At 33.6% G+C, this 17,067-nt stretch overlaps 1 protein-coding gene across 1 annotated transcript in view; it reads left to right on the top strand.

The window, feature by feature from the left end:
- The window catches only part of LOC108521731 (kelch-like protein 1), a 133,848-nt gene that overhangs the window by 81,366 nt on the left and 35,415 nt on the right, over positions 1–17,067 (top strand). Inside the window, exon 3 of the mRNA XM_017861692.1 lies at positions 9,213–9,375. Coding sequence (XP_017717181.1) covers positions 9,213–9,375 — 163 coding nt within the window. The remainder of the gene's footprint in view (positions 1–9,212; positions 9,376–17,067) is intronic.

Genomic DNA, 17,067 nt, shown 5'->3' with positions numbered 1-17,067 from the left:
TGGATGCAGCTGGAAACCATCATTGTTAGCAAACTATCACAAGAACAGAAAACCAAACACTGCATGTTCTCACTCATAGGTGGGAACTGAACAATGAGATCACTTGGACTCGGGAAGGGGAACATCACACACCGGGGCCTATCATGGGGAGGGGTGGGGGGAGGGATTGCATTGGGAGTTATACCTGATATAAATGACGAATTGCTGGGTGCTGACGAGTTGATGGGTGCAGCACACCAACATGGCACACGTATACATATGTAACAAACCTGCACGTTATGCACATGTACCCTAGAACTTATAGTATAATAAAAAAAATTAGCTTTTCGTTATTATTTTGCGTTATTAAAACCTTTTTTATTGAAACCGTTTATAGCTTAGAATAGATTTAGCAATATTCTGAATGGATAATATTAACAAGCATAAAGAAAAATAAAATTTCTTTTTCAGGAGAACAAATTGGGTAAATTATTACAGAAATAACAATTAGTTTCAGAGAAATTATGGAGGGCTACCTTTTGCTAAAACGTGACAGCATTATGGGGAATGATCTGTATAGACAGATTATCTTCCTCAATTCATTCTCCATATTCAAAGGCCAACATCTTAATCGGATATAGTAATGTGTTCTATAACCCATATGGGAAGTTATTTGATTTTAACTTGTGCCATGTTACATGAAAATTGTTTCTTTCAATAAACTATCTTAAAAATATATATAGAAAAATTCTGGTAAATATTTTGCTGCAGAATTCTCAAGGGGAATATATGCAAGACACTACAGTCCAAAATTATAAGTAATCATATGTACTGGAAAAGTACATTTTGCAACATAAGACATCTAAAAGACATTTTAAAATTATCAGAAGTCATCATGTAATTATTAAGCCTGTGTTGTATGAAAAGTGACTTTAGATGTTTCTCTTCTTTCTATTAGATAATTATGTTTAGAATGCAGTTTTAATATTGATACTGAATATAACACAGAAAAATATTTTTAAACTCATAACCTTGCTGCATCTGTAAAGATATTTTCAGTAACCATTAGGAAGTAGTTGAATGTATCATTTTGATTTTGAAATTATTCTAGTCCAACTATTCACCCTCCTTAATGAGCCCATTCTGCAAGGAAATCATCACAGCTGCAAGAAATATAAGAATCACATAATAAGGCACCTAGAGTTTGAAAATATTGTGGCAAGAATATATTCCTTTAGAAGTGGAAGCATAAAGTATGAATATTTTCCAGGAAAACATGGATACTTTCAAAACATAGATATTTAAAAAAAACAATCCTGGGAACATGTTACTTTCTAAACAATTTAATTTAATTATAGTTAGAGATGTTTGAGAGAGGAATTTAAGTTTTGAGAGTAATGACATATTTTACACTTGTTCTATCATTCTGCTTGCAATTCTTAGTTTCTTAGGTTCAGTGACCACCCCTAAGACAGACCATCCTGATCATTTGATTTATATAACAACTAAAATGTATTAAAACTTTATCGTTTGCCAAGCACTGTTATATGCATTTTCTATTTAATCTTCACACAAATGCTATGAGTTATATACTCTTTAAGGATGAGGATACTAGGACTCAAAACATTTAAATATCTTTCTCTGATGTCATACCGGTGGTGATATTGTTTGGCTCTGTGTCTCCACCCAAATCTCATCTTGACTTGTACTCCTATAATTCCCATGTGTTGTGGGAGGGACCCCGGGGAGATAATTTGAATCATGGGGACGGTTTCCCCCATGTTGTTCTCATGGTAGTGAATGAGTCTCAGGAAATCCAATGGTTTTATCAGAGGTTTCTGCTTTTGCGTTTTCCTCATTTTCTCTTGCTGCCACCATGTAAGAAGTGCTTTTCACCTCCCGCCATGATTCTGAGGCCTCCCCAGCCATGTGCAACTGTAAGTCAGATTAAACCTCTTTTTCTTCCCAGTATTGGGTATGTCTTTATCAGCAGCATGAAAACGGACTAATACAAGTGGTAACAATCGGTTGGGATTAGGGCCCAAGAAGGTAGACTCCTAAACCAGAACTCATTGGCATTTTTCTCTGTCCCTACCTCTGATAGTCTCACGAGCAATAACTTGGTTAATTAATGGATAGTAATATATAAAATCCTTCAGTATTTGTATGTTTATTGCTGTGTATAGTAATATATTTTTAATTACAAAATGTTTCATATTTCTGTGAAAGCTAGATTACAATATTTTCACTAAGGATAGTTGAATTTATCTTCATAATTGTGTTCCTAAGTTTCAATTCATCAGCAATATAGAAGACTTCTCAATTCCTAATGTTCTTAGCAACATTTGATATTGTCATGCTTTAAACATTTTTAGTTGGCTAAAACTTTCTCCTAAAGATGTTTTATTTTAATATACTGGTTGTTCTACTTACTAACTCTATCGAACATTTTTGTATGCTTATAGGATCTTTATATATTGCCTTTCATGAATTTCCTGTTTATATTGTCCCTCAGGCTTGAGTATGAAGACAGCAATATCAATTACAATGGTTTGCAAAAATTGAATGACTGCAATGAATCAGATTCTGTTCTAAGTGTTTTACATATTAATTATTATTATCTTCATAACACCATGAGATAATTATTCTAGTTGTCCCCAGTTTAAAGTAAATAAATTACAATATAGACAGAAATAGAAACCTGCCTATATAAATGGTAGCTGTAGAGGAAACTCTTACTGACATATAAACAAAAACTAAAACATTAATGATAATCAATACAGTTGATTATATTATTAAATGTTTACATTAAAAATAAAGTTAAAAGCTAACTCACACATTTAACTTCTGGCCTTGATGGAGTATCTGCTATCTGAGTAAGCTTCCTAATATGTATAACTGTAAAAGCTAAATAAAACACACAAATCAAGTTCTTGAAGTCATCAGAGAGAAACTAAGGAAGCCTGGACTTGAGAACAGGTTGTGAAAGGGGTGAGAAGAGTACAAAGGTTGACTCAACATTTGTTTCTACTTTCTCCATTCATTTCTGGAGAAATGTATTTATTTCTTCCTTCTCCAGTCAAAAAGTCAAACTGAAATCTGGCATCTAGGGCTAGCTACAGTCTCTGAATGACAGAGGCATCAATTAGAATTTAGCCCTTTTATGAAGGCTCACACAATGTGTCAAGATCCTGGAAAGAAAGGAAGGAAATCACTAGGTAGAAAAGTCCTAGACATCTATCGGTTTTTCATATGCTTCAGAATAGCTTTTTTCCTTGATATTATTAGCAAATCTTGGTTATTCATGTGGTCTCTCATTTGTGGGAGCCTTATGTGATAATCTTACTACCTGTTTGACAAACTGAATTATATGTGTTCTCTCAACAATAAGGTGACACGAGGAAAAGGAAAAAAATGAAATATATTACTCATAGAACAATAAGAGCAACAAAAATATTGGAGAAAGAAAATGAGAAAAAAGTTGATGAAACAAGAAAATATTAAAATTGTATCTAATAAAATCAATTATTACATTGAGTATAAATACATTAAATAACCAAAGTCAAAGATTAGCATATTGGAACTGAAAGAAACTTAGTGTAGCTGATTAATTAGATGAATTAGAATTTATCTAATTCTTAGTGTTGCTGATTATTAAATTAATTAATTAATGTTATTATTAATTACACTATAGAGCAATACGCATTACTGGGAAAAAGGAAATATTTGACAATTATTTGCAACAATTAATTCAGCAAGAAGAATTTTAAATGTCAAATATGTATCCGTATAATGTCATTGAAATAAAGCAAAATAGAGAACTACAATGTATAGTAAGTATATTGAAATAAATACAACTGGCATTATTCTGGAATGACATAATTGTTTACATAGAAAATACAAAAAATATGTGGATTATTGTGACAATTATTTATAAATATTTCACAAGGCTACTGGATATAGTCAATACATAAAAACTTATTTTCTTTCTATTTATTGATGGAACAAATAAAAAATAAAAAAATGCCAATTGCAATAGCATAAGTAAATCAAATGCAAAATGATCATTTCAGTAATAGATATAAAAAGTTATAATAAAAGTTTCAAACAAACATTACTCAGGAAGTTAAAATCTTAATAAAATGAAGTTATATACCATGTTCTGATTAGAAGAGACAATGTTGTAAATGTATTAATTATCTAAAAAATGTTATGTATTCAATACCATCTCAATCAAGATTTTATCAGTAACTTGGGGGAAAATTGGGAAAATTGCAAAAACAATTCATATGAAATACCAAAGGGATATTAATTTTATATTTATAATGTTTTAAAATTTAGAACAACCATTTTTCATGTTCTGTTCGAGAAATACTTGTCTTTCTCAAAAGACATTGTTATGCATATCTATTTTAGTTATGCTTGTCCATTGTATTCTGAAAAGATTATTGTTTTAATTTTTATGTTTAATTCTATGATCCATCTAGATTGACTTTTGTGTATTGGCCATGGTCCATTTTATATTTTGGATATCAATTCCACCAATGTTAAATTTTTTTGTTAATTTTATTTTTAAAATTAACAAAGAATTTATATTCATAATATTTAAAATTGATTACAAGAACTGCTACAAATTGATAAGATGATGTAATTAATAAGAGATATTCAGTTAAAATGAAGAGGTTTTAACAGGCTTTCACAGAAAGGGATATTCAAGTGACTAAGAATCACATGAAAAAATGCCTAGTTTTATCAGTCATCAGCTTGGTGAAAACTAACAGAATGATGAGATACAATTACTCACTCACCAGAATGACTAAAATTAAAATGTTTCACAGTGACAAGTTGTGAGAGGTTATCAGAAAACGAAGTTCCTCTCCTTTACTGAGGGAAATAAAAATCAGTAAAAAAAGAAAAAAAGCTAGAAAACTTTTTGATACATTTACTCAATTTCAGTGTAACTATATTCTATGACCCAGACATTTTACATCTAGGTAAAGTGAATTCATATGTGCATCAAAAAACTGTACATTTCAGCTTTATTTTAAAAATATTAGAACTGGAAACCATGCAAATTTTCATCAACAATAGCATGGAGCTATAAAAGTGTCATAACTATTTAGTGTAATAATATATGTAATTTAAAAATGTTACTATCTCACCTAATTCCTGAATAAAATGTCACAGATACAACTTTAAAGGAATTTTTTAAAAAATTATATGCAATATCAGGAAAAACTCAAGAGAATAATCTATATCTAATATGTATCTCTTTGGTGTATCGGTTACTTACTGTCTCTGGGAAGTTCATGGAGAGTTTTTGGATGGAAGGATAGTTCTTTGGAGGTATACATGATATTCTTTGAATAAATCATATCCGTCAAACTGAACACCTTTACAAGTTCATATACACTATTTTCTACTATCTATCTTTCAATATTATGATATTTATATTATATATTATATATTAATGTAATGTACGTATATATATTATACTTCTGGTGAAGCATTTTTATAAGGCCAAGTAACCTCCAGCAATTAAGAAAAACAAGGCACATATGGATGATATTTGCAGGATATATAACTTAGTAGTAACCAGAATGGATTAAACCATGTGCAGAACCTATTTTTCAATCCTATATAAATATGCACTTGGTCAGAAATATGAAAGCCAATGATTAGCCCATCCTCCTAGAAACTTTGTCCACTCTTACTTTCCAAATACCAAAAGCTTCTGATTTTCCTCTTACCTATCTGGCCATTTCTTCTCTATTTTTTTGTTTTCTCTTCATGTAACCAATACTAGAGCTAGTTAAAGCTAGAATATGGTCTCTGTTACATTCTCTCTTCATACTATCTTCCTAACTGATTATATCTAGGATTACGATTTTAAAAGCCATATAATTGTTGATAACTCCAAAATTTTTACATATACCTCTAACACAGTCTTGAACTGTAGGCATGTATATTTAACTGCCTATTTATTTGCCCCATTTAAATGTGTAATAGTACCTTTAAACATGATATATCCAAAATGGAGTTCTCAAATGTTCCCCAAAAATAATTTTCAAGTTTTTCTGCCCTTTAAACTTCTCAATTGTTTAACCAATTTATCTCTAATTTAATCTTTATTCTGTTTGTTGTTGTTGTTATTTTTGTTTTTGTTTTTTTTCTGAGACAAAGACTCACTCTGTTGCCCAGTCTGAAGTGTAGTGGAGCAATCTTGGTTCAGCTAATTTTTGTATTTTTAGTAGAGATGAGGTTTCGCCTTGTTGGCCAGGCTGGTCTTGAACTCCTGACCTCAAGTGATTTGCCCACTTCAGCCTCCCAAAGTGTGGGGATTACTGGGGTGAGCCACTACGGCCGGCCCTGATTTGTCCTTTCCATCCATACACCCCTATGCATTCTGTTAATAAATTCGAACAGCAATACTCTCAGAATATATTTCAAATATTTTCACTTTTCTCTGTTTAAACTGAAACCTGTTAATTCAATCTACTACCTTCTACTTTTTGAATTTCTGAAATTTTCTTCTAATCATCTCCTGACTGCCACCTAACCTAACCTGACTCCAATCAATTCGCTATAAAACATCCAGAATAAGTTTGTCATAGCAGTCATATCTGTATTATTAAACATGTCTGCGATTTTCCATTGCTCTTACAACAAAATTTAAATTTGTTAACTTTATTAAATTATCCTAATGATCTGGTCCTTTCAGATAGATATCATATTCTCCAGAAAAGCATAAATCAATCAAAATATTTTCTACTCAATCTAAGGCACACAACCTATCCTAAAATCTAATCTGTATCTAATTGGTGCTCAGTAAAAAGTTGATTTCAGCATCTCTTTGACAACTTCACTGATGTTTTCACTTTAATCTCCATGTAGTTAATTATTGTTGATACATGTGTCTACCTATAGTTCTCTAAAAAGCCTATGAGATATATCATCTCCTTTTGAAATAACCTCAACCTTCACATTTATGCATCCTTTCTAATCCCCATTTCCTACCTAATGAAAGAATAAGATTTGAAGTTTGTGCTTTTTAATTTTAACTATGCCTGCACTCAAAACACGATCCCTCTATATGCATATGATTGTGTAAAATAACATCCCTAAGTTGAATGTGTGTTGTAGAACATTTTTAATGTTATTCAGCTACATTTTTTATTAAATTATAATTGTATAATTGTGTAATATGTGTGAAGCATGCTTACTTATTGGGAACAATGCACTTATTCCATTTTAGTTGATTCATTGACTGCTATAAGAGCTCACTGTGGGCAGATACTTTGTCTGCCTAATTCATCACTGTGTCCTCAGTGCCAATAATGATTCCTGACACATAAAAGTCGTTCAATGAATAATAGTTAAATAAATGAATGAATAAATGAGTTGTCATTTTATTTTTACATCAGTTTTGGGAGACAGTTCTTCATGGGTCTCTCATATTTCTGCACATCTTTAAAGTCAAGTTATTTAGTGCCCTTTGTTCCAGAATATATTTAGAAGGATGTTGTTTTAACAGAAAGACAAGGAACAGAGAGATATTTCCTGTCTCCAAAATAAAATGCAGTCATGCTTAAAAGCATCAAGATAATATCTCCTTCCAGAGCAATGGGTTTGCATGTTTATTGGCCATTATAAATTATAGTTATTTTCCATAATACAATCTACTGCATGTACAGGTTTCAATTAACCCTTTTCAAAGCAAAAATTGTATGAGGCAATTTTAAACAGGCAAGAAATATTTTATTGAAGGCTTGCAATAAGGAAGAGAGGACAAAACTGTGACTGAACTACACTCTTCTAAAACAAAGGTGATAGAGTTTTGGGGAACTAGGTGGGGTAGGTGGATCATACCATAGGCAATCTGTGTTTGCTAATTGGCCTTACTCAAAGGAACAGACAACTTTCTTCTACCTTTCTTTCAAAAGGTAGTTTTATAGCTTGAGGCAAAGTACCAACTGAAGTTAGGCTCCTATACTTTCAGGAGTCTGGGAGATAGAATACCTTAACGACTACATTTCAAAGGAACAGCAGCTCCCAAGTCCTTGAGAAAGACAGTCCTGGGTTGTGAAACTGGCAAGGGGTTTTATCAAAGGTTTACATCTAAAATAAGCAGAGAAATAATTTACAGTTATAAGTTTTCTAAAGTAAATGCTCTAAGGAAAATGAAGCCAGGGCTCTAGAAACAGGAAGAAACTGTCTAAAGTTTGATCAAGAGAAGGGAAACATTAAGGCCATGTTGATTACCTTCTTTGGATCACCCTATGGGAATTGGGGCTTGGGGAACCAGCAGCAGAAACAAAAATTGTTGATACTCTGACTATTGCTGTTGCTATGACTAATAAACTGTATTTCTTCTTTGATCCAGGAGTCATGTCTTAATCAATATGCATAAATTTGTGGCAGTCTAATTTGTCAGCTTAGTAGTAGGGTAAAAATCACAGATGCTTCAGACTTCTTTATAATCAGTCTCAAATTGTACCCTTTTAGGAAATATTCATCAGAATTTCTCAACAGCTAAAGAGAGCACATCAATATTAACATGATATTTAAATAGTTAGCAACTGTTGAGCATTTAAGAAAATTTATTTATGAAAATATGAGTTTACTAGAAAAGCAATGAGTACTAGCTGTATGTATCTTCCCATGGATGACTCTCTATTAATTGTATTTGTTTTAATTGCTTGTGTTTAGTAATTTTAGCTGATAATATGAAAGATGTCATATTTTCTAAGCTTTATATAAGTTTATTTTAACTTAATTTGGGGAAGCCAAAGCACAGAGAATACTATTCTGAAATTCAAACTGGTAATATTACATTGCTTTAAGGTAACATTGTTGTAAGTAACAAAGTATTTTAAATAGCAGTGTAGAAATGCTCTTTAAAAGTAGAGGCCCAAGACATCTTACCTTTGATTTTTAGTATCCGTTTCTTCATATGGTCATAAACATGGGAATTAGTATTATTTTATAAAGCATCTAGGTCATAATTCTTATTTTTGGCTCCCAATTTTGTTTTCACTTTAATGGAGTGATTCAATTAATGGTAGGTAGTTTCTACGAGATTACAATAGTTTTTTAACAACTGAAGTTGTTTATTTTTTTTTAAGTTTATGGTATTAGGGACACATAACAGGAGATCTACCCACTTAACAGATCTTTAAATGTTCGATATGATGTTAACTCTAGTCATAACAGTCATTTATCTAATGTTTTAGGTGTAACAGTACTTGAAGGCCCTATTTACGCTGTGGGAGGCCACGATGGCTGGAGCTATCTGAATACAGTGGAAAGGTGGGATCCACAGAGTCAACAATGGACATTTGTAGCCAGTATGTCAATTGCTCGGAGCACAGTTGGTGTAGCAGCATTGAATGGCAAGTAAGTACATTTTTTTCTCATTTTTTAATCTTAGAAAAAAAGTTGTTGTGTAAATATTATTTGAAAATAAGTTTTAACATGCTGGTAAAATTGTTTTAAAACATTTTAAGCTGTTGATATTTTAAATTGAGAAATAAAGACTGGTGCTCTTGCTATAGACAATGGAACCCAAAATTTCTTCACATTAATTGATTATTAAAGAAGTATCAAATATATTTCATGGGAAAATTGATATCATTTTTGGAAAACTATTTGAGTAGCCTTCAAAAAACTACTCAAATCTGGTATTCAATATATCTTTCTTTGCATAATTACACTAGGTTATTTTTCAAGCATCTTCATTGCTATCCCTCTAAGTCAAGAATTCTCAACCTCAACACTATTGACATTTGAGGCTAGGTGAGTCTTTGTTGAAAGAAGTCTACTGTCCTGTGCATTTCAGAGTGTTTAGAAGTGTCCTGGATTTCTACCCACTAGATGTCCCTCACTCATCACCTCAGTGTGACAAGCAAAAATATCTCCAGATACTGCCTAATATTTCCTGGAAAGTGGCAAAATACAGCCCCTGTCTTCCCCATGAGAACCACAGATCCAAATAAAACTAGTGTCACGTCTTGCCTAGACAACTGCAACAGCTTCTATTCTGATCTTTTTACTTCTTTTCTCTGCAGTATTATTTATGAAAGCTTCCAGATAAATCCTTTTACAAATGCAAACAATAAGTCAGTCTTCTTCAAGGACTTGTCTTTTATGTTATATGTTGATTTAAAGTCTATTTTGTCAGAAACTAGGATTGCAACTCTTGCTTTTTTCTGTTTTCCATTTGCTTGATAAATTTTCCTCTATCCTTTTATTTTGTGTCTGTGTGAGTCTTTGCATGGGAGATAGGTCTCTTGAATACAGCACATCGATGGATCTTAACTCTTTATCCAGCTTGCCATTCTGTCTTTTAATTGGGGCATTTAGCCCATTTATATTTAAGGTTAATATTGTTATGTGTGCATTTGATCCTGACATCATAATGCCATCTGGTTAATTTGCAGATTGTCTATGTAGTAGCTTCATAGTATCACTGGTATGTAGAGTTAGGTGTGTTTTTTTAGTGGCTCATAACAGTTTATCATTTTCATATTTAGTGCTTCCTTTATGAGCTCTTGCAAAGCAGGCTTGATGGTGACAAATGCCCTCAGCATTAGCTTCTCTGAAAAATATTTTATTTCTCCGTCAATTATGAAGCTTAGTTTGGCCAGCTATGAAATTCTAGGTCAGAAATTATTTTCTTTAAGACTGTTGAATACTGGCCCCCAATCTCTTCTGGCTTATAGGGTTTCTGCTAAGAGGTCTGCTATTAGTCTGATGGGCTTCCCTTTATAGGTGACCTGGCCTTTCTCTCTGGCTGCCCTTTGCATTTTTTCATTAATTTCGACCTTGGAAAATCTGAAGATTCTGCATCTAGGGGTTGGTCTTCTTGTGGAATACCTTACTGGGGTTCTCTGGATTTCCTGAATTTGGATTTTGGCCTGTCTTTGTAGGTTGGAAAAGTTCTCCTGGATGATATCCTGAAGTGTGTTTTCCAGCTTGGTTCTGTTCTCTCCATCTCTTTCAGGTACCCTATCAGATGTAGGTTTGGTCTTTAAACATAATCTCATAGTTCTTGGAGGTTTTGTTCATTCCTTTTTATTCTTTCTTCTCTAATCTTATCTGTCAACCTTATTTCAGCAAGATAGTCTTCAAATTCTGATATTCTTTCTTCTGCTTGGTTTATTCATCTGTTGATACTTGCGTTTTCATTGTAAAGTTCTATTGTGATTTTCAGCTCCATCGGGTAATTTATTTTCTTCTCTAAATTGGTTATTCTGGTTAACAGCTCCTGTAGTGTTTTATTATGGTTCTTAGTTTCCTTGCAATGAGTTGAGGCATAATCCTTTAGCTCAGTGAAGGGTATTGTTACCCATTTTCTGAAGCCTGCTTCTGTCAATTCGTCCATTTCAGCCTCAGCCCAGTTCTGTGCACTTGCTGGAGACATGTTGCTATCATTTGAAGAAGAAGCACTCTGGCTTTTTGAGTTTTCAGCATTTTTGTGTTGATTCTTTCTCATCTTCATGGGTTTATCTACCTTTGATCTTTGAGGCTGTTGTCCATTGGATGGGGTTTTATGGGGTCTTTTTCATTGATGTTGTTGTTGTTGTTGTTGCTTTCTGTCTGTTTTTCTTTTAGTGGTCAGGCCCCTTTTCCATAGGAATGCTGCAGTTTGTTGGTAGTTCACTCCAGACGCTATTTGCCTGGGTCCCTCCCACCCCTGGAGATACCACCATTACAGGTGGCAGACCAGCAAAGATGGCAGCTTGCTCATTCCTCATGGAGCTCTGTCCCAGAGGGACACCAACCTGATGCCAGTCTGAACACTCCTGTATGAAGTGTCTGGAGACTTCTGTTTGGAGGTCTCACCCAGTCAGGAGGATCAGGATCAAAGAGCCACTTAAATAAGCAGTCTGACTGCAGCTTGGTGGGGCAGGTGTGCTGTGCTGGGGAAAATCCCCCTCGTCTGGGCTGCCCTAACTCTCTAGAGCCAGTAAGAAGAAAAGACTAAGACTGCTGAGGCATGATACTGCAGCTCCCCTCCTCCTATGGGCTCCTCTCAGGGATATCAGAGTTCTCTTCATAAATCCGTGGCTGAGGATGCTGAAATTCCCATGAGGAGGTCCCCTCTAGTGAGAAGGAGTGGATCAGGGTACTGCTTAAATAAGCAGTCTGGCCACGAACTCTCCCAGTCACTGTGTTCCCCTGTGAGAAATTGCTCCCAGTCCAGATCACCCAGTCTTGCTGGCACCAACAGCATAGGGAAACAGTTGACTGGAGCACAGTGATGGCAGCAGTCCCTCCCTCTTGGGAACTCATCTTGTTAGGCAGTCTCTAGCCTGCTGTGCTAGCTGGCAGAGATTCCAAGCCAGTAGGTTTTAGACTGTGAGTTTCTGTGGGAGTGAGGCCACTTGTCTCCCTGGCTTCAGCCTCCTTCACACGGGAGTGGACAGATCTCCTGCCTCATGGGAGTTTCAGAGAAAATACTCCTGTATCCCAGTGCCAGCTCCAGTGGCGCCCACTCAAGCAGCCACCATGAGTCTGCACAGCTTTGTACTTGTCACAGAAGGCCCTGGTGGTGTGGGCTTTTAAGGGGACCTCCTGATCTGGGGATTGCAAGGGGATTGCAAGGATCTGTGGGAAAAGCATGGTTTTCAAGGAGGGATAGCACAATCCCTCTCCACCTTCTTTGACTAGGAGAGGAAGCTCCCAGTGCCCTTCTTGTACAGCTCCAGGTGGGCCCTTGCTGCACCCTGCTTTTTCTCACTCTCTGTGGGTTGCACCAACCACCTAGTCAGTCCTAATAAGAGAAACTTGGTACCTCAATTAAGGATGTAGAATTCACTTGCCACTTTTATCTTCTCACTAGCAGCTGAGAGTAGAGCCATTTCTATTTGGCCATCTTGGCTACTCCGTACTACTGTATTATTCTTATGCCTTTGTATCCTCACAGCTTAACTCCCAGTTATGAGTGAGAATATACTATGTTTGGTTTTCCATTCCTGAGTTACTTCACTTAAAATAATGATCACCAATTCCAACCTGATTGCTGCAAATGCCATTATTTCATTTCCTTTTATGTCTGAGTAACATGGTATACATATATATCATAATCTCTTTATCCAATCATTAATTGATGGGTATTTGGGCTGGTTGCATATTTTTGCAATTGCAAATTGTGCTGCCATAAACATACATATGTAAGTATCTTTTTCGTATAATGACCTTTTTCCTCTGGGTAGATGCCCAGCAGTGGGATTGCTGAATCAAATGGTAGTCCTACTGTTAGTTCTTTAAACAATCTTCACACTGTTTTCCATAGTTGTATTAGTTTACATTCCCACCAGCAGTGTAAAAGTGTTCCATTTTCACCACATCCATGCCAACATCTATTACTTTATTTTTGGATTATGATCATTCTTGCAGGAGTAAAGTGGTTAAATCCACTGTGGTTTTGATTTGCATTTCCCTGATCATTAGTGATGTTGAGAATTTTTTCATGTTTGTTGCCCATTTGTATGTGTTCTTTTGAGAATTGTCTATTCATATCCTTAACCCACTTTTTAATGGGATTGTTTGTTTTGTTCTTGCTAATTTGTTGAGTTCCTTGTAGATTCTGGATATTAGACCTTTGTTGGAGGTGTACGTTGGGAATATTTTCTTCTGCTCTATGGGTTCTTTGTTCACTCTGCTGATTGTATCTTCTGCAGTGCAGAAATGTTTTAATTTAATGAAGTTCCATTTATTTATCTTTGTTTTAATAGAATTGGCTCATAAAAAGTGAATTAACACTGTATATGTGCATACACACAGATATACATATAAAATTAATAAATATTCACGTTATACATTTTGTTTAATGCAAAGATAAAGCATATTCCTTATAATAACTGTTTTTCAAAAATTCTTTTGGTTAGTTATTTTCTAAATTGCTTTTTTATTTTAATGAAGTCTTGCTCAGTCACCTAGACTGGAGTGCAGTGGCCGATCTCAGCTCACTGCAAGCTTCGCCTCCCGGGTTTATGCCATTCTCCTGCCTCAACCTCCCGAGTAGCTGGGACTACAGGTGCCCGCCACCACGCCCAGCTAATTTTTTGTATTTTTTATTAGAGATGGGTTTCACTGTGTTAGCCAGGATGGTCTTGATCTCCTGATCTTGTGATCCACCCACCTTGGCCTCCCAAAGTGCTGGTATTACAGGCATGAGCCACCACCCCTGCTATCCTCTAAATTCTTTTATTTAAACTTTGGTATACATTTCTCAGATTTTAAAAAGTCACTCTTAAACATCCCTTTAGAATTTTCTCTGTAAATAAATATTTACAGATTAATTTGAGAAAGATGTGGTATCTCTAAATTTTAAATGTTAGTATTTTCTTCTGAGAAGATAGTTGTACTTTTATCTTTTAAAATTACTCTCCTTGTATTTTAGTGCTGTTTAATTTTGGCAACGTTATTCTTTTTTTCTGAGGTCATTCATGTTTATTCATATTTTTGAATATTTTGTGCTTATATCTATTTAAACGTTAATAATTGCACAATTAAATTGTAAATGATAATTTATATATAACCATTTAACTAAATGCATATGTTTGTTGTATTTACTATTCAATTGATAATAATAGATTTTCTAGAAAGATAAACATTTAATAAACTAATAAGGAAACTTTTTCTCTGTTTTCTTAATATATATTTCCTTTTTATTGTGTTGTTTATTTTTTAGAATAATTACCTAAATAGTAGTGATATCAGGTGTCCTTATCTATCCATTTTAATTGGAAAACTCTTATAGTGCTTTATAGTCTCTGATTTCAGTTGTTTGATATACATATATTGCTTAAGGTTAAAAGCAGTATTTTACTGTCTGTAGTTTCCATAGTAGAAATTTTATTTTCTAAAATTAGCGTACATTTTATGAATTTGTCAAGGTGATGATTGTTTTCTTATTTGATCTGTTTATGTGGTAATTTGCATAAATACTCTAACTATAAATCATATTACATATCTAAGTAAATCCTTCTTGCTTATATTGTATTAATTCTTTAATTTTTTTGCATTCCATATTCTAGTTATGATTTTGCATCAAAGTTGCTTATAAATTATTGTATAAAATTTTTCATTATGATATAAATCTTATTTTAGCATAACATCATGGCATGAATGAAGCAGCTTTCTACAATTTATCTGCTATAATTGTCTTAAATCATGAGAAGCATAATTTTGTTAAGCATGAGAAAGAAATTACAGTTGAAGTTTTATGTACACTATTATATATGATACCTTTAAAATTTCTATTTTACTGATATTCTAAAATTTAGCAGATGGCAGTCACATATCACTTCTAATTTCATCACGGCCACAAATCATTTATTTAGTATTACTATGTCCTCATTCTATGTTGTGATTGTGCTAATTTGTTATTTTTCTCTGTTAGTGTTATCACTAATTTTATCTTGTCACAGCATTTGCCAGTGTCATTATACGGTTTTGTTTTTATTTGTAATCAAACAATCATACACAGATGCTATGTGTATCTTCTTCCTTATTTTCTTAATTTTCATTTGATTTAGTTCTACTTACTCTTGTCTTCAAATTCCGAATTTAACAAATTATAGTATTAATAGTCATTCTTGGAGTTTATTTTTCTTTATTACTGTGTTAGTCCATTCTCACATTGCCGTAAAGAAATACTCGAGACTGGGAAATTTAGAAAGAAAAAAGCTTTACTTGTCTCATACTTCTTCAGGCTATATAGGAAGCATGATGCTGACATCTGCTCAGCTTCTTGGGAGGCCTCAGGAAACTTACAATCATGGCAGATGGCTAAGGGGGAGCAGGCACATCACATGGTCAAAGGAGGAGCAAAAGATCCAGGTGGGAGGTGCTACACACTTTTAAACAACCAGATCTCACAAGTACTCACTCACTAATGTAAGGACAGTACCAAGAGGGATGGTTGTAAACCATTCATGAGAAATCTGCCCCCAGGACGCAATTACCCCCACCAGACCCCACCTCCAGAACTGGGCTGTACATTACAATATGAGATTTGGGTGGAGACACACATCCAAAGTATAACAATTATTATACTACAAGTTTATTCATTTTCCTACATTCAACTACTGAGTGTAGTTGGATATTTAAGTTATTTCCTCTTCTTGATGATTAAGAATAATGCAATTATGAATATTCTTATGTATGTCTTCTGGTGAACATACACACACATTTTAGCTGGTTGTAGACCTAGAAATTAAATTACTAGGCTTTACTTGTACTCAGTTTTAGTAGATACTGCTCAAAAGTGTTTGTAACTGGTTTTCCTAATTTGTCCACACATTAACAGATTTTTGAATTCTGAATGCTCCCTGCACCCTACTGACTTGGTGACATCCGACTTGTCTTTTATTTATCATTCTCCATTCTGGTGAATAATGTTGTCACATTCTCCAAGAACTGATGTGATCAAAAATCTTTAATATATGTATTAGTCATTTGTATATCTTCTATTAAAGTTTATTTTCAAAATTTTATCTCTAATTCTATTTCTGTGTGTTCTTTTTCATTTTGATTTATGGAGTTCTTCGTGTATTCTGAAAATTAATAATTTCCAAGTGAATGCATCTCACTTTATTATTTTTACTTTCCAGGAAGTATGTGTTGATTATGTAATTTATTAGATTCTATGTCTGAAAAGGACTTTCCTGTGTCTTTTCATATTGTTTGCAAATTAGCTTAAGTAATTTAATGTCTCTGCCTTGTATTTTTTAAATTCAATAGATATTATTTACTGATATTCTGTCTTTTTTGCGGAGTGGGGGAGATATGTAAGTTCAGTGATTTTTTATCTTTCATATGTGCTTTTATAACCCAAACCTTTATTCTTATAGATGTTTTTACTGTGTTTATATTAGTTAACATTCATTCAAGAGCCAGAAATCAGAACAGTCATTTATCAGTTATTCTAAACAAAGATATTTTAATATTAAATACAAAGTTTTGTTGAGTAAATATAAAAATTTACTAGTTAACCAAAAAGTCAACAAAATAACACTATATTGTAAATTAATCAACTCAAAATAATAGCTACCTCTCCTGGGTGGAGAACTAAAAGAC

The sequence above is a fragment of the Rhinopithecus bieti genome, unplaced genomic scaffold (genome assembly GCF_001698545.2).
Source record: "Rhinopithecus bieti isolate Rb0 unplaced genomic scaffold, ASM169854v2 scaffold_58095, whole genome shotgun sequence".
NCBI lineage: Eukaryota > Metazoa > Chordata > Mammalia > Primates > Cercopithecidae > Rhinopithecus > Rhinopithecus bieti.
This window is presented reverse-complemented; position numbering and strand designations above follow the sequence as displayed.